General features: G+C 48.5%; 3 protein-coding genes across 5 annotated transcripts; 1 reads left to right on the top strand and 2 right to left on the bottom strand.

Moving 5' to 3' along the window:
• Positions 1 to 1051: 1051 nt before the first annotated feature.
• LOC123426857 (probable protein phosphatase 2C 40) lies at positions 1052 to 5950 on the top strand. The gene is made up of 9 exons (XM_045110756.1): positions 1052 to 1554; positions 1641 to 1812; positions 2033 to 2183; positions 2274 to 2337; positions 2834 to 2941; positions 3486 to 3611; positions 3717 to 3964; positions 5070 to 5272; positions 5358 to 5950. Exons 1-9 carry the CDS (start codon positions 1327 to 1329, stop codon positions 5390 to 5392), a joined length of 1335 nt encoding a protein of 444 aa, XP_044966691.1. The 5' UTR covers positions 1052 to 1326; the 3' UTR covers positions 5393 to 5950.
• Positions 5951 to 7057: 1107 nt separating this feature from the next.
• Positions 7058 to 9474, bottom strand: LOC123426858 (mitochondrial uncoupling protein 3). The gene is made up of 2 exons (XM_045110757.1): positions 8934 to 9474; positions 7058 to 7860 (listed from the first exon to the last, which is right to left on the bottom strand). The coding sequence occupies exons 1-2, from the start codon at positions 9303 to 9305 to the stop codon at positions 7324 to 7326; spliced, it is 909 nt and encodes a 302-aa protein (XP_044966692.1). The 5' UTR covers positions 9306 to 9474; the 3' UTR covers positions 7058 to 7323.
• A 2461-nt stretch (positions 9475 to 11935) lies between these two features.
• On the bottom strand, positions 11936 to 18152 carry LOC123426856 (zeaxanthin epoxidase, chloroplastic). 3 transcript variants are annotated; one of them, XM_045110755.1, is made up of 16 exons: positions 17398 to 18152; positions 15444 to 15606; positions 15264 to 15338; positions 15064 to 15164; positions 14863 to 14978; positions 14512 to 14723; positions 14236 to 14327; positions 13949 to 14063; positions 13639 to 13742; positions 13375 to 13420; positions 13226 to 13290; positions 13029 to 13118; positions 12882 to 12936; positions 12661 to 12749; positions 12481 to 12568; positions 11936 to 12351 (listed from the first exon to the last, which is right to left on the bottom strand). In XM_045110755.1, the coding sequence occupies exons 1-16, from the start codon at positions 17883 to 17885 to the stop codon at positions 12271 to 12273; spliced, it is 1980 nt and encodes a 659-aa protein (XP_044966690.1). In that variant the 5' UTR covers positions 17886 to 18152; the 3' UTR covers positions 11936 to 12270. The 3 variants fall into 3 exon arrangements, with proteins under 3 accessions (XP_044966690.1, XP_044966689.1, XP_044966688.1); XM_045110754.1 differs by lacking the exon at positions 17398 to 18152 and adding an exon at positions 16073 to 16771 and having other exon boundaries at positions 12882 to 12933; XM_045110753.1 differs by lacking the exon at positions 17398 to 18152 and adding an exon at positions 16073 to 16770.
• Between the last annotated feature and the right edge of the window lie 3337 nt (positions 18153 to 21489).

The following is a 21489-nucleotide window of genomic DNA, read 5'->3' as shown; positions in this document are numbered from 1 at the left end:
TTAATACACTTCCAATCCTTGATTGTTAACTTCCAATGATGAATTGGTATGTCTGGATAACTAAACGGTAAGCTACCCGACGCACACCCGAACAACTTTTGATACGTATCCCGCTCTTCTTTGGCTTTACCAAAGCAGAACAGTTCGCTCTTGTGGAAGTTGATCTTCAACCCAGAAAGCCGTTCAAACAAGCAAATGATCAATTTCATATTCCTGGCTTTTGCAACATCATGTTCCATGAGCAAAATAGTGTCGTCAACGTACTGTAAAATGGATACAGCATCCTCAATGAGATGTGGGACAAGTTCGCCTACCAAGCCTTCGTGCTTTGCTCTCTCAATCATAATTGCCAACATATGTGCAACTATGTTAAAAAGATAGTGGACATTGGATCCCCCTGCCGCAACCCTTTATGAGTTTGGAAGTAATGTCCAACATCATCATCGACCTTAATTCCAACACTTCCATTTTGTACGAAAGATTGAACGTGTCTTCTCCACACATCATCAAACCCTTTCATACGTAATGCTTGCTGCAGGAAAGACCATTTTACCTTGTCATACGCTTGCTACAGAAAAGACCATCATCGAACAGTTAGAGTTGGCCTCAGAGATAGGTCGGCGTACCGTGATTTTCGGCTGCGCGGATCCAAACGGACAAGGGAACCAGATGGGTAGCAAACCAGCCACCTGTTGCTACTTTTCCATGTCGTCTTCCCCTTCTATGTCGACGCAACCATGCATCGAAATAGAATCTTCGTTACCATCCAAACTCGTTTTGTAAATACTCACGGGACTTGTAAGATTGGGGTAGACGACGCCTTTTCTCCACACACACACACAAAGAAAAAAAGAGCGCGACCTCGTCGTGTGATAACGCGAGACGAGAGAGAGAGAGAGAGACCTGGCAGCGCTGCCACGCCGAGACCCAGACCCAGACCCAGACCGGGCCCGCCTTTGTGCCGCGGCGCGTCCGTTAAAAACGCAACGCAGGGCGTTTTGATTGGTGCCGCGCAATAAATTTGTCCGGCCGGGGACGGCGCGCGTGGGAGCGGGCTGGATTTGCGCGTCGTCTTCCCCCCTCTCTCTCTCCCGGAGCGGCGCCCCCCATGTGAGTGCCGGGCCCCTCCACCCCTCGCCGATCCCGCAAAGCAACAGCTCGCGTCGCGCGCCCAGGCAAAAAAGGCAGCGGAAAGGTTTGGGGCCGCTTCCCATCCGACCACACCACCACCGCCAGGCCAACCCTCCTGCCTGCCAGCGCGCGTGCTCTCGCCCAGCCAGCCTGCCTGCCATGCCCGCCGGATCCGCGGCCGGGATCTGAGCGACGATGGCGGTGGAGGCAGCGGAGGCGAGGACGCCGAGGCGGCGCCACGGGAGCATGGCGCTCGGCGACCTGCTGCTGCGCGAGGCGTCGGCGGAGCGGGCCGACGCGGCGGGGGGCGAGCGGCCCGGGGTCGCGGCGGGGCAGGCCGCGCGGGCCAGGAAGGGCGAGGACTACGCACTGCTCAAGCAGAGCTGCGAGCGCCACCCGGGCGCATCCTTCTCCGCATTCGCCGTACGTAATCCCCCCGCTGCATTCTACCTCTTCATTCATCCCGCCCGGCCAGCGATCTGCTCTGACAAGGTTCGCTCCGGCTGCAGATGTTCGACGGCCACAACGGGGCCGCCGCCGCGGTCTACGCCAAGGAGAGGCTCCTCGCCAATGTGCTCGGCTGCGTCCCCGCACACCTCACCAGGGACGAGTGGCTCGCCGCGCTGCCCAGGGCGCTCGTCGCCGGCTTCGTCAAGACCGACAAGGATTTCCAGACAAGAGGTCAAATTCCCTGCTCCATACCATACATGGACCTAATTATTAAGACCCTCCATTCCCAGTACTACTACCAATTACTACTTCCATATCTAGAAGTACAAACAGCTCTATGCCCGGCCGTAGCCGGGTCATCAATTCATAGTATTGTGCATGGGCATGGTCTCGTGGTACACCAGTACAGCACCAGTGCTGAGCCGGCTTGTTTGTCCAATCCTGTGTTCAGCGCACTCTTCGGGGACAACGGTGACGCTCGTCATAATCGACGGCTCCGTTGTGACTGCAGCATCAGTCGGCGATTCTCGATGTGTCCTTGAAGCGGAGGGTTCGATTTACTATATGTCGGCTGACCATCGCTTTGATGCCAGCGGAGAGGAGTAAGGCTGTTTTATCACAAAAGCATTATTTCCGTTGCTCTCATCATCAATATACATGGCTGGTAATCACTTTTTGGTTTCCATTTGTAGAGTTGGACGTGTAACAGAATGTGGAGGTGAAGTTGGCAGACTAAATATTGTTGGTGGAGCTGAGGTTTTGCTCTTCATCTTTTGCTTCTGCTCAAGTTTCCCCTCTATTTTGCATCTTGGCAGCCAAGGAACTTTCTATCGTTCAATCTTTATATTGAACAACTTTGAAAAAAGTTGTAGCTAGGGAAGTGTTGCTGAGCGTATAATTTTCATTTGTTGACCAGGGCTTGCTGTTTACTTCAATTTCATCCTTACTAATTCTTTGACTGTTTCTTCGTAATTTGAATCTGTGGGGACTGATGAATCAAATTGCTTAGAAGTACTATTTTGGTTTAGAACACACTTTCCATATTTTGTGTGCCTATGGAATTTTAACGAGTGCCTACTCATGCTGTTGAGTGTTCACCGTTGGACGGTTCATCTCAAAACTTTGCACTTGCACGTTATCATGATTAATATATTGTATATATATCTTCACATGCTTCCCCGAACCTTAACTGTGTTTGTAGGTCTGATTCACACCTTTAGCTTGACCCTTCTTTCCTTCATTGTCCACCCAGATTGGTCCCCTTAGATGTTGGCCAGGTGGTTTATGCCTATCAAGATCAATTGGTGATCAGGATGTTGGTGAATTTATCATTCCTGTTCCTTTTGTGAAGCAAATCAAGGTACAATGTCCTAGAGTTTTCTTCACATCTCTTCTGTAGAAAACCAAATTCAAAACTTGCACAATAACAATGATAGCAGATGCAAACACCAGAAATTCTACTGTCTGAAATATTCTCGCTTTCTTTGTCATCCTTTTCTCTTGTTACTTTGTGAAATGTTCTTTTTATGCAAAAACACAAGCTGTAAAAAAATCATAGTTGCTATCATATGCCCAAAATGGTGCAAGAATTCGTTTTTTTTGGTGATTGTATGAAAAGAACACGATACATTTGCAAACATAGCAAGAGTTATAGTAGTACAGATTTTTTTGTGTGGCTCACGAATAGTCATATTTTTGGACGATGTTTTGCACGCGCACATGTTATATCATGTGACACATCTACACAAAATCCATATTATTTTTGAAAAATACAAGGTGCATTTTTGCAAAAAGGTTTGTCCGCACCCATGTGTGAAAAATCTGCATTCTTGTAATAAAGTGTTTTTTGGAGATTTGTTTACCATATTTTCAAAATACTAATGTCTTCTAATGTTTTGTTGCAGCTATCTAGTGCTGGAGGTCGTCTTATTATTTCAAGTGACGGTGTTTGGGACGCCTTGACTGCAGAAATGGCTTTTAGTTGCGCACGAGGGCTTGCTCCAGAGGCTGCAGCAGATCAAATTGTCAAAGTACAGCCACTTAACACTCACTTCTTGGCATACAACCCGGAATCCTCAGTTTGCATTGTGTCTTGTGTATTAGAAGCAATGTTTTTTACTGTTGATCTTGTGCAGGAAGCAGTGGATTCAAAAGGATTAAGGGATGATACAACTTGTATTGTTATCGACATAATACCGCCAGAAAAACCGAAATCGACTATACATTCTCGAAAGAAGGCACGGAATGGCTTTAGTCTTCTGAAAAATATATTCATCAGAAAAAAAACATCAGACACATTATCTCACGCTGACACGGAACGTACTTCTGAGCCCGACTTGGTGGAGGAAGTCTTTGAGGATGGGTGCCCATCTCTGCTAAGATGGTATGTTCCCTTTTGAAACACTTCTTCGCTACTGGTGCTAAACTAATAGCAGTGCTTTAGCTTTTTAGTAATTTGCGATATGCCATTTGAGCTGAAGATGTTACCTGCGTTACACGTTGTATTCAAATGAAGAGACCTTACTCTGCAGGCTGAAATTCTATATGTATAACACAGGTTCTGTTAGATTCTGTGGCAACGGTCGATGACATACATCTAATAGAAAATTATCATTTTGATTGAGCATTGGGTATGGGTTTTCTAATATATAACATCTTAATATCCAACCAAACAGGGCATAGCCCTTTAGACTGAAGTCAGGTTGGTGCTGATTGGGCTACCACATGTTACATGTTACATTTGTGTTTAATTTGGTACGTTTGGCTAGCATATCATTTTTTTCAACCAGGCAACAAGTCTTCCTTCGACAATTCTTATTGTAGGCGCTATACTTCTTTTGTAGGATTGCTAAATATTGGATTGAGTCCTTCAAGATCATTTTGTCAAAAAATATGATTCGATGTTTGATTGGCAACGATTGTCATATCTCATGAAAACACCATTTTTTGCCACACGCCTGGTCGGGTTCCATTATTGATTGACAACAACGGAACAACCCAAACTCCCCCACCATAGTGTTCATCCAGAACTTGACACAAACATCAGTCCAATCCTAAACTTATGGTGAAAGTTCACTTTTCAACACTGAACTTTAAAACCATTTAAAATACTACCTTGAACTATTGAAACACTTCAGTTTCACCTCAAGTGGTTTCACAGTTGCCTTACGGCCCACATGGATGCCACGGGTCTGCAACCTCACTGCCACATCTTCAGAAAAAAATCTTTGCCTTTTCCTATTTTTCTCTCAAGCATGGGCAGGGCAGGCTTGCGTGGAAGCTAGCTATCCATGTGCCAGAACCATGACTTGGTTTCGAGATCTTATGGGTTTTCGACTCTAGCATGGACTGAAAGGCTTTGTTGTTGTTGTTGTTGTTGTTGTTGTACCTATTTTTTTCTCGCTTCTACAATTATAATTGTCTTTGCTCTTTTGTGAAAGTTTTAATCCCTGTGGTATTAATTCTTGCCATTTTTCTGTTGGATGCAGGCTAGACTCTGAGTATCCAATCCGAAATATGTTCAAGCTCTTTGTTTGTGCAATTTGTCAAGTAGAGTTAGAGTCTGGTCAGGGGATATCAATACACGAGGGTTCGTCAAAGCCAGGAAAGGTGTGTCCCTGGGATGGTCCGTTCCTTTGTCACAGCTGCCAGGAAAAGAAAGAAGCAATGGAGGGAAAGCGGCCCTCACGCGGTATTATATCTTCCACCCTCTTGTGAGCTACTACTATTTGTCAGCTTGAAAGCCACACTTGGAATAAATCTTGCTATACCTGCAGATTCCTCCTCAAGAAACAGCGGGTCAAGCGAATAGTGGCCAAGGGCAAGAGTCATCTTGAAGCAACCATCTAACAATATTCCGAAAGACCGATGCATAGCTGACACTTGGCATTCTTGCAATGGTTGATCTGTTAGATGTATTATCATGGAGTTAGGATCTAAGATGAAGAGCTGGATTAACAGTGAGTGAGTGAGTGAGGGAGGGAGGGACCTGTTTTGAAGGCAAAAGCTACTCCTCGTCTTGTAATGCTATGGAGCAAGGGAATTAATTGCCTGTGGATACCAGCATGCTGAGTGGGTTTTCTCTCAGTGGCTGCGCATAAACAGGACGAAGGCGTGTTAACCAAGAACGGCTAATCTCTTCTAAGGTCAGCCACCATGTAAATTATCCATCGTATAGAAGCGTGACACATAGCCGCGACGTTGTATTTGTCAAGTAGGATTAGCTGTGAGATCCTGAATTTCATTTTGGGCAGATCTGAATTAAGGTCACCTGGCCCGTCCCCTATCGGAATCATGCCGTATCTTGCATGATTCAATACTGTAATTAACACCTAAGGATTAGCTGTGAGTAAACAAGGCATGTTCACCATTTCTTTGTACCCTGTGACGGCTCACTCTTGCGGCTGGCAAGATGTATGGTTTTCAGTGTCTCTAGATTTGACGTTATGGGCAAGAGGATAAAGCATGGCTTCTTTGCCTGGATAAAAAAGTAGGATAGGAGAAGATTATTAGTATTCCTCGTTGTCTAATTATTTAGACACAAATTACCTCTTTCTTAATCCTATTTGGATTTATACCGTGCCAATCCAACATAAGCCCCTATTTAATTTACTTTTTCTATCTAATTTGTTTTCTTACCATTGTATTTCCATTGACAAAGGTCTATTGAACAAATAGAATTTGTAGATAGATGGGTCTCTTTATCCTCACTCCATATTCAATTTTTCTGCTCTGCGTCATTTAGATGGCCATAGGAATGCTGATAATTCCTCTACCACTAGAGTTCAGCCTGTGTTACACTTGAATTGGTGTAGTTTTTATGTGCCTACTGGGATTTACCGTGCCAAGCAAGCCCTGTGCCTCTTTTCTCTCTCAAAAAAAAAAAACACACACACACACCAGTGCCTCTATTCATGGACGCACTGGGTATGCACTTCGTCTCTACCGAAAATACGCAGATGCTAAATAAAAAGACCTGAAAATACACAGGCTTTGCACAACCGCTGTATCCAGGTGCAATCATTTTTGAGGTTATCTTCAGGTTCCCGGTCTTTGAGATGGCGTTTTGACCAGATTCTAAATTAGCCGCAACTGAAACCTTCTAAGAACACACGCATCAACTTGAAACCTTCGAAGAACACACGCATCAACTTTCATGCTTACTTGACGGATTCCCGCAACGACTTAGATACTTCCCTGCACCTGATTCAAATGCCCATGAGTCGATGTGCAATGAATATGATAGGGCATACATTGCCCTGGCTAATGACTCCTCAGATCCACTTGAGCTCCTCAAAAGAGCTGGACAGAAGCGACCTGGTCTGCGCACATGAACATACTGTGGTGCAAGAGATATCAAGCACCTGCAAAAGCTCTGCAGTGCAAGATGACTGCTTGCGGTCACCGATGCAGAGCGCGTTGCCAGCAGCGTAGGCGAGCAAAGTTATGGTGATGACACAATGCCATCAAGTGAAGGTGAACACAAATGGGCAAGCGTTTGGATTCTTGTCTGAACAGGGAGTACATAACTAGCACCCAATGTGAATAGCATGAGGAAATGTGATATCTGAGGAATGACAAATCTATGAGCTTGCTGCTGCACCATCAGATATACAGAGTTCAGGCCCAAATTAAACGTAAATGCACATGGGCACGGTAATACGTAGCCACAGACTAAAGGTTCAAAAATAACAGTATCTTTGATCTGTATGCCTCTTGTACGAAACTCAGCCAGCACTATCATCAGAAGGAAGAAATACCTGATGCCTGTCGGAGTTTTTCATAAGAAACCCAGAACACAAACTGCCATGGGCCAAGCCTGGCCCATGTAGGTAAGAAACCCTTCCACAATGCTGTCAGGCCCTCATTTTTAACGGTCTTGACCAAACAATCGTAAGAATTCCTGTATAGAGCTTTCGCCTCCAGGCCCTGGTTCATCATCCTGGTTTTGATCACATCTGCTGGGCAGCTCAATGTAGTCGCAGACAGACCGGAGGCAACAGAGGCCAGTGTGTGAGCATACAGGTTATCGTCACATATCTGCTTGCGAATGATGAAATGCTTTGCCTGGTCATAGCAGGTCAACTCGCCCATGTTGACAAGGAATGCTCGCTGGGCATTAGGACCAACCCCCTTCCAAAGTCCTAACAGACCTTCTGCGCGGGTGATTTTCGTCAAGGCGTCTAAGATCCCTGTATACCGAGGTCGGATGCCTTGGGTCAACAATCTGCTGTCTGCTTGCATCCTTATCTTTATGAGATCAGCTGGACTTGCCACCACCTGCACTGCAGCGTAGGAGGCACATTAACTGTTGTGTTAGATAGCAATATATATGGCAGGGAAATACTTACATTTGTTAAGAGCTAAGTCTAGCAGATAACTATAACATGATGATCACTGGCTGTCACTTTCCTTGTACAAATATCACAAAATATTGCATGGATACAACCATACAAGTACCATTTATATCACGCAAGGGTGTAGTGATGAACTGCCAACCGTCCAGGGGAGGGGGAGGGGGTTATGTGAACTAATCCAGTTAGATGATACTGATTCAAATCTGTACATAATTTCTCATCTGGCCATCAGAAACACCACACCTCACACCTATTTACCCATTGTGAAGCCTAACAGTGAGGAATACGATTGAGGCCTCAGGCCTGGATGAGAGAACTCCCAACAATCCCCCCCCCCCCCCCCCCCCAATCCTACACTGAATTGCAATCCCTGGTCCCACTGACGTAGAGTGTGTGACACGCACCGTGTCCAATACAAGTTTTGATCACAATCTTATAGTCCATTGAGGCATTAACGGACATGATTGAGATTGATGCCAGAGGTATTAGCAAATATAGTCATCACATGAGCATGAGGTAGAATGCCAGCAACATTTAAAATGAGAGCTATGTAATGAAAAAGATACATCCCTAATACACTTCTTCGTACCGATGGAGCAAAAGAATGGCGATGCTTAGCAGTGTTTAAAATGAAGAGCTTGTTACGACATCTAAACAGCCATGCCAGTTTCAGATATACATTCTCTCAGTTCTCCAACGGACATGATTTCAGATATACTACATCCTCATTTTGCAAGCTGTTTAGTTTGTGAAACGATCTTATATTATGAGACGGAGGGAGTGGTATTTTGAAAGCCTAATATTACTAAAGCAGCTCTCAGTTCTCGCACCGTGAGTGCATGTGTATCACAAGTTCCCAATCTAGTCTAAGATCACGTTTCTCCATCGTAGCACAGATCAAAAGCTCCCTGATTAGCTAGGCCGAATTGCACACCGCCTTGCAGGCTCAGGAGCAAAACGCTTCAACGGATCTGACATTCACAGAGACAAGTTTACCTGCGCGGCTACGCCGGAGGCTCCCCCAGCAATCGCCTTCTCGAGGAGGCCCACCTCCCGGCCCCTGCTGGCAAGGGAGGACCGGAGGTGCTCGTAGCCGACGATGCGGAGCGGGGTGTAGAAGAGGTGCCGGAGGACGGCGGGGGAGAGGCCCCGGTAGAGCCCCCCGTCGCGGACGAGCTCGCCCGCCACGCGTAAGACGCCGCCGCCGCTGCCACCACAGGTGCTGCGGTGGAGCTGGAGGCGCGTCTTGAGGGCGTCGAGGGGGAAGGTGGATACCTCCGCTGATGCGGCCGAGACCGACGACAGGGAGACCTTGGCTAGGGTCTCGCTCTCGCTCTCGCGGCGGTCGCCGGCGACGCGGGGAGACATGGCTTACGAGGACAGACACCTCACTCGGCGGGCGTACCGGGGTGGAGCACTACATGCCTACCGAGCGTACATCTGGACCGAACAAGGATGATCCAACGGCTGTAGTGTCGGTCTGTGCGGGGCTACGGTCGAGTGGCTCCGCCCCAGATCTCGCACCTCGACGGCGAGCCACGGCCGCGGCGGCGAAGACCACACCACCGCGTGTCTTGGATCCATCCAAATACCACATGCCTAAAGTTGGTTCCTTGGTCGTAAGTCTCGCCCTTAGAGCATCTCCAACAACCGCGTTATACAAGCGCCGCGCCGTAAAAAAGGTTGTATTTAGCGCGCGCGCGACGCGGCGGCAGCTCCAGCGGGCGCGCAAAAACGGCGCGCGCGTCATTTTCAATTGAGCGCGCTGGCCGAAACGCAATCCCGCGCCCATTATTTGTTGCGCCGGCTCCCGCGCGCGCGACTCTCCCGCGCTCACTCCTGCTTTCTTCTGCGCTCTCTCCTGCGCTGGCTGTGCACTCTCTGCGCTCGCTCTGCACTCTCGCGACCGCCCCCATCCGACCGCGCCGCCGCCGCCGCTCGCGCCACCGTTCGGCGCTGCCCCGGCCTATCCCCGAGCCGCCGTCGCCGCCCGCGCCCGCCGGCGCTTCCCCGGCCTGTCTCCGCTGCGGCCGCCGCCCGCGCCCCCCGTTCAGGCGCTTCCCCGGTCTCCCCGCGCCGCCGCGCTTCCGCCCCACCCCTCCTAGTCCGGCCGGCCCTCGCGCGCCTCCGACGTCCGAGGAACAGCGCCCGACCGCTCGCTGCCGCGCCGCGCCCGCAAGGTGTTCGACAAAACGCCTACAAGGTATGTATTGCTTCAAATTTATGAATTTGGTGCATGTTTTGAATTGTAGTTTTTTATAGTATAGTATTGAACATTGTAGATGAGTTCGTCGTATGATTCTTCCGAAGAAGAATTTGATATGGAAGAGGAGGAGGATCTTGCAATGATCATAGCTATGCATATCAATAAAAAACCGAAGCACGGTGGTTCGGTTATGGGTCGGGAAATTTTTTGGAGAGATAGGATTGATGCCCATAACAGACTGATGAAGAACTATTTCGTGGAGAATCCCACATACCCGGAGTCGTATTTTCGTCGCCGGTTTAGGATGAGCACAGACTTGTTCAAGCGCATTGCAGAGAAACTAGCGAGCCATGACCGGTTTTTCCAGCAAAGGAGGAATGCTGTCGGAGAGCTCGGGCATAGCACCTTTCTGAAGGTGACAGCCGCTTTGCGTATGTTGGCATGCGGTATCCCGGCTGATTTAGTTGATGATCACTTGGCTATGGGTGAGAGCCAAGCCATCATGTGTGTCAAGCGCTTTGCAGTGGGAATTGTGCAAGTGTTTGGCGAGGAGTATTTGAGATCTCCCATTGCTGAAGACGCCGCAAGGCTATTGGCGATGAACAAATCTCACGGCTTTCCTGACATGCTTGGCTCAATAGATTGCATGCATTGGAGTTGGAAGAATTGTCCAAAGGCATGCATGGGCAATTCCACGACCAAAAAAAGGGTTCCAGTATAATCCTTGAAGCGGTGGCCGATCATGAGACTTGGATTTGGCATGCATTCTCTGGAATGTCTGGATCTTTGAATGACATCAATGTTGTCAACCGGTCACCACTGATGAATAAGATTGCGAATGGCGAGTTGCCACCGGTGCAGTTTGTAGCAAATGACCGTACGTACAACTATGGCTATTATCTAGCGGATGGCATCTATCCAAAGTGGCAAACCTTCGTGAAGCCGTTGAAAAAGCCAAAAGGTAAGAAAAATCTTGATTTTCACAATGCTCAGGCGGCTGCTAGAAAAGATGTGGAGAGAGCATTTGGGATTTTACAAGCCCAATTTGCTACTGTGAGAGGACCGGCTAGATTTTGGGATCAAAAAATGCTTTGGTACATCATGCACGCTTGTGCGATCATGCACAACATGATCATCGAGAATGAGCGTGGCCAAGATGTAGACTACTCACAGTATGAGCTCTTGGGACATCCCGTGCGAGTGCGACGGAGGGCTGAAAGGGTTGCCCGTTTTGTTGCCTCGTATCATGCCATGCGGCGTCCCGCAACACACAATGATCTTCAGAAGGATCTGATTGAAGAGTGGTGGGCATGGCATGGACGACAAAGAGCATGATTTGATTGCATTATTTGTATTGTATTGTTCATGAACTATTAGTTGTGTTTATTGCATTATTTGTTGTACTGAACGAGAAACTATTTGTTTGAGTTGTAATAACTATTTATTGTTGATTTATTTTGTTTGTTTGATCGTTTTTTTCACTATTTTTTGAAATGTATATGGTTTGTGTCTGCTGCGCGCGCTGCATTTTTGGGCACTGCTGGAGCGCGGCGCGCGCGCTGCATTATAGCGCGGCTGTTGGAGCCAGCGCCTATCCCTGCGCTAAACCAGCCGGCGCGCGCGCTGTAAAAACATTTTTTCGACGCGGCGCGAAACGCGGCTGTTGGAGATGCTCTTACGAAGAGAAAATATCAAACCACAAGCTACTGGTGCACATACCTAGGGTTAGAACGAATCCTTTGCGTCATGACGTTCATCATGGTCTTTTTTTTTTTTCGATGATCGTTCATCATGGTCTTAACTGCCTTCGCCCTCGATTATGCAGCATTAACATGTTTTTCTGTCTTGCAATATGAACACGTGTTAATAGGCACAACAATGTAGTATGTATGTACTCCTATTACAGTGGCAACAGCTAAAATTGCCTACCCCTATTGTACACCCTCAGTTCTTTCCATCGAACTGCGACGTAGTAACTCTGTCAGAAGCTATTCAAAACCCTGTTCTGGCATATCTTGATGAGTACAAAAATTACAATTCCTTTTCTTGGCGGTGATGCAGTGTCGGCTGTTTTTTTACTGAAGAATGCTACAGTGGCTGGTGACAAGGGGTGGCTGAAGTCCCCACTCATGCTGCCTGCAGAACTTCTCCCCCGCCTCTCGCCGAGTCGTATGGGAGCGCGCTGAGCACCTTCACCCGGAACATGGCCTGTAAAATTTGCACAAATTGATCGGAGTTATAAATTCGGAAGTGGGCATTTCACGACGAATCATGATTGACTGGATCATCAGGCAGATAGGAATGCAAGGTAAGCTATGGACAACAGGATATGGCTACCTTCTTGTCTGAACCAAACTCGATGGCATCCGAAGGGTGAAAACGAACCGGGAAGTTTGGAGGTAACCGGTAGCGCCTACCTTCGTTGCTGGAGATTACGCGCGGAAAAGAATGAGTTAACATTGTAAAGTTTCGACTTCTGGAACAAGAGAGTGGAATCAGGCTGCTTCCAGAACTTACTCATTAAACCATGTACCGTGCTCGCTTCCGAGATCGGTCAAATAGAAACCCTTGTTCTTGCATGTGATAGTAGCATGGATCTCTGATACCTGCAATGAAGTTCAACAGATCAAAGGGAGGTTAAGAAGTTTATTGACAAAGGAAAATTCAGCCATGAGTGCGATTTTGAGGATTAAACAAGTTACACTAAAATTTTGCCACATATCATTTTAATAACTTACTTGTGGCAAGGGCAACGACAACGAAGAATCAGAATTGCTCGGATCTGGTTTGCTTCTACCAAATAAAAAAGAGACATTTGTTTATTCCGCAACGCTTGAGGAAAAAAGTGCTGTATAAAGAGAAATATTGTTGCTATGTACACTTACCCAATAGAGAGTGTCCTCTGCTCATCCCTGATCAAACGAATGGGCTGCAAGGCGGAGTCATCTCCAGAGCTCATAGGGAAGAGGTACCACCTGTGAATAGTGTTACTCAAATAACTACTTTTTTTCGAAGGCGCTGAAAGTAGTATGCAGAACGTGTCTGGTTCAAAATGAAACCAGAGGATAAGCAATGAACGTACTCTCCACCCATAGCTTGTTCCAGTGCATCGTCATCCTGAAACCATCGACCAAGCTGGTCGCTTGCCTGCAGTGGGATGCTAAATGTCAGAGATTGTCAAATAGTTATCTTGTTTTGGGGTTAGTGTTTACACGTCTTTCAGAAATATACCTTATCAGAAAGCCGGCAACTTAACGGTCTTCCTTCTAGCTTTGAGCTGCATATAAAAAAGAATATTCATTTCCTATTTCCATCATGATTCATAGATGGAGAGTAAGAAGAGACAATTGGGAAGTCCTTCTGTGCATGGTGAGAAGGCATCTAACCCTAATGAAAATCAAGTTTTCTTCCGTATTTACAGATTCCATTAAAAAGTACAGCACTATTTACTTGTGAGCTCAAAACGGAAACAAACTTATAGTTCAAAAGAATCACCTGTTGCCACCTAAAACCCAGCTCAGCATCAAAGGCATCCCAACCTTGATGAAAAATCTGCCGCCAACTCTTCCAGGATGCGGTATCCTCAACTTTGTCAAAAACTACATGTTACAAATATCCATATAGTAATTTTAGTCTGCATTGTTTGATAATACTCTTATGAAGCAGGTAATCTAGTTTTAAACCTTGTTTCATACATCCAATAAAATCACGGGTGGCCAACTCAACAAGCAGTTTTAATCAGGCCGAGAGACAAAGGCCAACTAAATGTGTTTAGAAGTACAAAGCTGCGTAGTTCTTGACGTACCGACAAAGGTCCCAGACCCACACCTAGATATGGCCTGTAAGTGGTAGCCATGATTGCAGCCATTCTTGCCAATCCATGTATGATAGCAACACGTAGCTTTCTCTCCTTCTCATAACTGCAGACAAACATGCAAACAAATACCATGCCCATCAGTCAACTTACTAAGGACATAATAATAGGGCAGCTTTGGAGTTGGATTCTGTTAGTATTCTACTGGATGCTAAAAGCAATACCATCTGAACAAAACTAACATGCTACGAGTACAACACAAGGAAAGAAATAGTTACCTCCTCAAGGAGGAAATAACATCCACAGGAGTTCTAGACTTGACACTCTCTTCCCATGCCTTCTCAAGCTCTACAGCCAGCTGGTAACCATCCTATAACAAGTGACAAGTTAATTTAGAGCAGCAAGTAGCTTAGTAACCATCCTATAACAAGTGACAAGTTATTGATCGGCGAGTACTATATCTCACAACACCAAGACAAGAAACCTATCCACCATGCTGAATTTTCTGATAATGACAATGATATCATAGGCATGGCTAAGTATTTATGTAGTACCTCAATAGCCATGCAGCCACCCTGTCCCAGATTTGGCTGCATAGCATGTACAGAGTCACCAAGCAAGGTGACACGACCTTTTCCCCAGTTGATAGTAGGTGGCCGGTCGTATATATCCCGGCGCAGAATCGCTTCCTCTTCAGTTGCATTTAGCAGATCTATGACATTATCACACCAACCGCTAAATATCTCGAGCAGTCTTTTCTTTTTGCCTGTCAATATATAGCATTAGTGGATGATAAGCACATAGGTAAGGCCTATCAAATATACTTCCCTCATTTGCATCTTAGATTAAATGAGGAAGGTAACATTTAACTAATTTAGTGCAAAAACTTCCCTCTGGGCACTCACCATTCTCAGGATCGGTACCACCAGCAGGTTCCTTGTGAAATGCATACCACTGCATTTTACCACCACCAACATCTGAAGAGACGAAATATTGTTTGTGACCAAGAAACACTCGGTACCTTCAACATAAGAAGATGGGGATCGCATTAGTATTTCCCATCAGAGGAAATGACAGTACTCTTTCTCCAGAGTTGAGTCACATACCCTACTGTGTCAATATCAGGAGGCACAAAGTCTGCAATTCCGGTGTAGCAAGTGTATTCTGAATAAGATGCGTCTGTTTCGCCAAAAAGTGACTTCCTCACCTATGCAGTGAAGTAAATATTAATTCAGGTCCCTCAAAAAAAAATCTCTATTAAGGTCAACTTCGATCCTGTTTTTGAAAGGGCAACTGACTGCATTACCTTTGACCATATGCCATCTGCTCCAACCAAGAGATCACCTTCAAATTTCCGCCCATCCTCCAATATTGCAGTAACCTGCAGTTATCCGGCGAATGTTACAAACAGACATTAGACTTTTTCCATCGCATTGAGAGCCAGTTTTGCACCGAGATGGCCATTCAAAGACAACTGATGACTCACCTTGTTGCCATCATCGGTAAAGTCAACAACGTGGCAGTCATTCATTATAGCATCGTCGCCAACGGCACGAGCAAGAATCTGCTGCAGCGTCATGCGGCTAATGACCCTTGTGACCGGGAGCCCCCTATCAGCCGCAGGAGTGAAGGTGTCAAACTTGATGTACCTGCATACGAACATGGCTCAGTCAAATGAATCTTGAAGCTGATCAACAAGCAAATTCAAAAAATACAGCAGAATAAGCGCAAGTAGCGGACTCTACTTGTTTAACTATACAAATCAACATCGATAAGTAAGAAACAAATTACATTATAGTATCATTCATTCGCTGGTGTTGCTATCATTGACTAATTGTAGGTCTACTACGATTAACCATTCTAGTGTAAGCTGTACTAATTGCTATGGTATGACGTACTAACTGCTACCAATCGAGTTGTACCAAGTGTCGACGCTGTACTGTAGTACGTGAAGAGAGCGTTCTTTACGCTAAATTGCACAAGAAGCTGATGCCAGAGAGAAATTCCAACATTTCTATACTAGGCGCTAGGCACAAGCAAACAAATCACTGGTAGTGGTATAAGAATCAGGCAGAAGCAGTTGCCTGCTCTTGTCGGTGGGCCGTGATTGATTACCAGGAGCCTGAGATGCCGTCGACGATCCCGTTGACGCGGTCGCCGGTGATGCACCCGGCGTCCATGATCTGGTCGGCGGCGGGCATGTCGACGGCCTCGAGCACGGCGAGCGCGTTGCTCTGCAGCTGGATGGGGCCCCGGTACTTGCCCTCCCCGCGGACGGCGCTCATGTCCTTCTCCAGCACGAGCACCTGGAAGCCCTTCCGCCTGGCCGCGAGCGCGAAGACGAGGCCGCCGATCCCCCCGCCGGCGACCAGGACGCGCGGCTTGGGCTCCGGCGCGTGCATTGCCGCGTCGTCAACGACCTCCGCAGCGCACCTCACGGGGCCAGAGAGGCGAAGCCCGCGCCCATACGGCGCGCGCTGGGAGTGGAGGGCGTGTAAGCCGATTAGTGTCCGGGAGGAGGAGGAGGAGGGGGTGACGGGCGGGGCGGAGATGGCCGTGCCCGCGCGAGAGACTCGCGTGCAGCTTGGCATGACGAACCGACGAGCCAGGAAGTGTAAGCTTGGGTTGTGATGAGCAGAGTATGCTCGTTGCCTGTCAGTCAGTGCTGAGTTGACTGACTCTCCTCTGAAAGGTCTCGGTGGACGGAGCATGCTCTGGAGCGGAAGATGTTCCCGGGAGGCTGGCTATTTTAGCCTGGCGATCGGGATGGGGCGGCTACATGGGCCGGGGATGAGACCGCCGGGCGCCGGTACTCGCGAACACACACAAAAATGGACTCATTGCCTGATTGGGGCAGAGGGGGGGCTGTACCGGCGCGCCGGGATAACGAAATTTATGTATGTATGGGGCCGGCCGACACGACGGACCGGGCACGGAAAAGGGGGGGAATGAATCGAATTTCTCTTGTAGCGGAGTCCCGTAGTGGCGAGAGAAAAGGAGTCGAGGATTGGTGCCCTCCTCGGTGCGTTTGGGCGGCCGTTGCCCGTGTGGGCACGCCTCCGGGCCAATCGGAAGCCGCCGCGCGCAGGCTCTTTGCTTTTCGTTTCCATTGTTGCCCGGCCGGGTGGGGCGGGGGGCCCTCGTGGGCGGCGCCCGTCTGGTCTGGGTCTGGGTGCGTGTAGTGGTGGTCGTGGGATCAGCAGAGAACTACTCCTCCTCCTACTAGTAGCGCGAGCGTACGGGCAAGTGGAATTACACGCACGCACGCAGTGAAATCGTTTGCTCAGGTAACGACCAGGACGCGACCGCGGAACTGTCAAGCGCGCACGCTCCCTGCAGCCCAGGACAGACACAGCGGCAACAAAGTGACAGAGAGAGAGAGAGAGGCTGAGCAGTTCATAGGCAGAGCAGAGCTCATCGACATGGACAGGCGTACGTACCATGAGCCGGAGATGCCGTCGACGAGGCCGTTGATGCGGTCGCCGGTGACGCAGCCCTCGCGCATGACCTCCTCGGCCACGGACATGTCGATGGCCTCCAGGGCCGCCAGCGCGTTGCTCTGGATCTGGATGGGGCCGCGGTACTGCCCCTCCCCGCGCACCGCGCTGATGTCCCGCTCGAACACCGTCACGTCGTAACCCTTGCGCCGGGCCGCCAGCGCCAGCACCAGCCCGCCGATGCCGCCGCCCGCCACCAGCACGCGAGGCTTCCCCTTCACGGGCCCCGGCGACGACGACGACGCCGGGGCCGTCTCCGTGGCGGCCGCGGCCGCCGGCCGCATTGCCGCCACCAGCCTGGCGCTGGGGCGCGACCTCTGCTTCCTGGGCTGCGGGGCCGAGAGGAGGACGCCGCTCTGCGCCGAGTACTGCTCCTCGTGGCAGAAGAGCGTCTTGGCCGGGGAGGTGGCGGAGAGGAGCGCCATGGGCATGGACCCCGGTGGTCCGATTACTGAGCTCCCGCGGGATTGGCGAACCAGAAGAGCGTTGCTGGGCAAGTGGAGGCTGTGGGCGGAGGGAGGGGAAGTGCTAACTAAGCCTGGGCTTCTTGGCTTTGGCTTCTAGAACCCTCGGCTGGACTGGAGTTTGTGGAAGGGGGGAGAGGGGGTGAAGCTGTGAAGGGGAAGGGAAGGGGGGCGACTGGTGGTGGTGAGGGACTGAGAGGACGACGAACCGCAGCCAATCGCTGGATTCCATTGGGAAGGGGAGGTCGGGTCGGGTTGATCATTCTGGCCCAGGATTTTATCCTGCCATCTTCTGCGCGCGTAACACTGGGTGCCCAACCTTGCAAAGTTGGTTAACAAAAGTTACTACAACAACTCGTTGTTACCCATTTTATTTTACGCAGTAAATCATAGTACTTTCTCTGTATCCAGTTAGTTCTTTCCAACTACAATTAGAGGGAGTGCTGTATATAAGTATTTACTTATCCTTGTGTTTTTGTTCGTCTGAGTTGTATTTCGTTGTTTCATTACTATTACCGTTTTGTTTTCTACTCCCTCCGTTCCTAAATATAAGACCTTTTAGAGATTCCACTATAAACTACATACGGATGTATGTAGTCATATTTTAGGATGTAGATTCACTCATTTTGCTCCGTATCTAGTCTATAGTAAAATCTCTAAAAGGTCTTATATTAAAGAACGGAGGTAGTATACAGTTGTATTTCGCTGTTTCTATAAAGGTTATGCAATTGGAGTTTGTCTTTCCCCCATTCAGCAACCCGCTAAACATGAAGTGTGGAGCAAAATTATACTGTATAATCTTCATTCTGTATTTGGAGATCTCATACTACGACATAGTACAGAGTTTGCGTGCCTCTGTGTAGCAGCAGCAGGCTGCCACATGGGATCAGGAGAGCAACTAGAGAAGCAGGCGAGGAGACGTGGCAGGTTGCTATTTCATACGAGTTGGGAGATCTTTTTCCTGGTTGGCGTATGGCTTCATCCCTTCTCTTGCCTGGCGTCTGTTTCAGAGAGCGACAGTCCAACATATCTAGCCATTTACTGCTAGGTACCTAGTTTCTCGCACAAAATAACGCGTCGTTTGAAACCCGTTTGATCCTTACTTGGTCGGCTGTAGAACAACTGTACGCTTGGTTGGTTTTTACTTGGTCGACTGTGCAACATCTGTCCACACGCAGTACCCAGACTTGCACATATGTCGACAATGGTGGTATCGACTCGTTTCAGAGGTTGGGTTTCCACACTCCTCTGCTCGGCTCAATGGCACTATTGAGGATACAATTCACCATGGGAAAGTTCTAAAAACATCTCCAACACTCACCATGGGAAAGTTCTAAGAACATCTTCAACCGTTAGGCCCTCACGGACGTGGAATAGCGCCATCTGGGGTGCGTCGATGGAAAAATCGATGTGGAGGGTTCGGGTTGCTAGCTGCTCCCCCAAGGTTGTCCCCCAGCCGTCGATTTTGGTTTGTTTTTGACGTAAATTGACCCACTTTCGATTTAAATTGACCCATTTTTACCCATATTGGCCTGTTTGGCATAAATTAAACAAATCCTTTATTTATTTTTATCACATAGTTCATCATGAATATAGTCCAGCCGAAAATTGAACAGATTGGCACAAATTGAACAGATCCTTTCGATGTAAATTAACCCATATTCGGCATGTTGAGGAAGGCAGTCCAGGTTGCCGGTAGCTGGTGATCAACTTGGACAAGAGGACCTTGCGTGTAATATGGTTCAGTGTCAAACATTGGCTCTTCTTACTCGCTCTCAATGATCATATTGTGCAAGACAATACATCAAGTCATGACTTCCCACATTTGATCTTTTGACCAGGTCCGAGCGGGGTACCGGACAACAAGAAAACAAGATTGAAGCACACCAAATGACCGATCGACATCCTTCCTGCAAGCTTCTTGACGCTTGGCAAAATAGGAGTTCTTGTCTCCTGGTGCGGGATTTGAGATAGTCTTCACATATGTGGACCATCTCGGATAGATACCATCTGCTAGGTAGTATCCCTTGTTGTAGTGGTGCCCATTGACCTCGTAGTTAACCGGAGGAGCGTGACCTTCAACAAGCTTGGCAAAGACATTCGAGCACTGAAGTACGATGATGTCATTGTGTGTTCCTAGCATACCAAAGAAGGAGTGCCAAATCCATAGGTCATGTGTGGCCACTGCCTCAAGTACCACACTGCAACCTTCTTTGGCGCATTTGTACATCCCTTCAAAGTAAATGGACGGTTTTTCCATTTCCAATGCATGTAGTCGATACTTCCAAGCATCCAAGGGAATCTTCTTGCTGCATTCTATGCTAGGATTCGAGCGGTGTCTTCAGGATTGGGTGATCGCAAGTATTGAGGTCCAAACACTGCCACCACTGCTCTGCAGAACTTGTACAAACACTCAATGGTGGTGGACTCGACCATGCGTCCATAGTCTTCCAGAATATCACCGGGAGCTCCGTATGCAAGCATCCTCATAGTTGTCGTGCACTTCTGGAGTGAGGTGAATCCAAGTGTGTCGGTGCAATCCTTTTTACACTTGAAGTAGATGTCAAACTCCCTAGTGGAATTCACAATCCCGAGGAAGAGCTTCCAACTCATCTGATAACGGCGCTGAAATACTTTGTCGTTGTGTAGAGGATCGTCAGCGAAGTAGTCGGTGTAGAGCCAGTAATAGCCTTCCAGTCGATGCCTCTGCTTTGCCTTCAGCCGTTCCGGCGCCGAGCCACCTCGCCTCGTCTTTGCATTGCTCGCGAACAAGCCGGCCAGAGCGGCGAGGACCATGAGGTGCTCTCCATCCTAGGTGTCGGCATCGTCTTCCTCCTCCATTAATGCCGCGAACGCCTACTCGTCGTTGGAGTCCATCGTCGAGGCAAATCGCCGAGCACCTGGCGGGCGTGGTGGACGCGCAGCTGCGTGTGTGCCCGGAGCATCGGGAAAACCCACCAAGAAGCAAGGGGAGGCGAAGCCGTGGTGAACTCTCCCTTTGTCGATGGGGAGATGGCCTTTATAGCGTCGGTAGGTAGGTGGGTGGCCCCGGGATCAGCACGACAGTGAAAGGTGTAGTGCGCGAGGGGTGAATCTCGAGGAGGAAAAACTTTTTTCCACCTGACAGGGGGGCGACGCGTCGTTTTTCCTTTCGCGGGCACCCTCGGACGCCCCCGAGTGCGCTGGGTCGGCCTAGGATCTTCGAGACCAATTTCGGCCATAACCGGCGAAAAATGGGCTCCTCGGGGCGCGACTGGGCCATTTTTTTACTGCCGGGACAAAAAAATGGCCCGAGGGTTGTTGGGTGCGCGGTTGGGGATGCTCTAAGGTAAGGAGACCCAATATCCCCCGTACTCTTTGTGCTTGCCATCGACCCACTTCTTCACGTTTTTGATAAGGCCACGACTCAACGCAATTTGCATTCAGTGAGGGCAAATACCTCAACTCTTCGCGCCTCTCTATTTGCGGATGACGTCGCGGTTTTCATGAAGCCCATCAATGAAGATGTTCGATACTTCGTGATGAGGACATCAACACCATTGTTACACCCACAACCCCAGCTGGTATACAT

Source organism: Hordeum vulgare, chromosome 2H (genome assembly GCF_904849725.1).
Source record: "Hordeum vulgare subsp. vulgare chromosome 2H, MorexV3_pseudomolecules_assembly, whole genome shotgun sequence".
NCBI classification, from domain to species: Eukaryota; Viridiplantae; Streptophyta; class Magnoliopsida; order Poales; family Poaceae; genus Hordeum; species Hordeum vulgare.
This window is presented reverse-complemented; position numbering and strand designations above follow the sequence as displayed.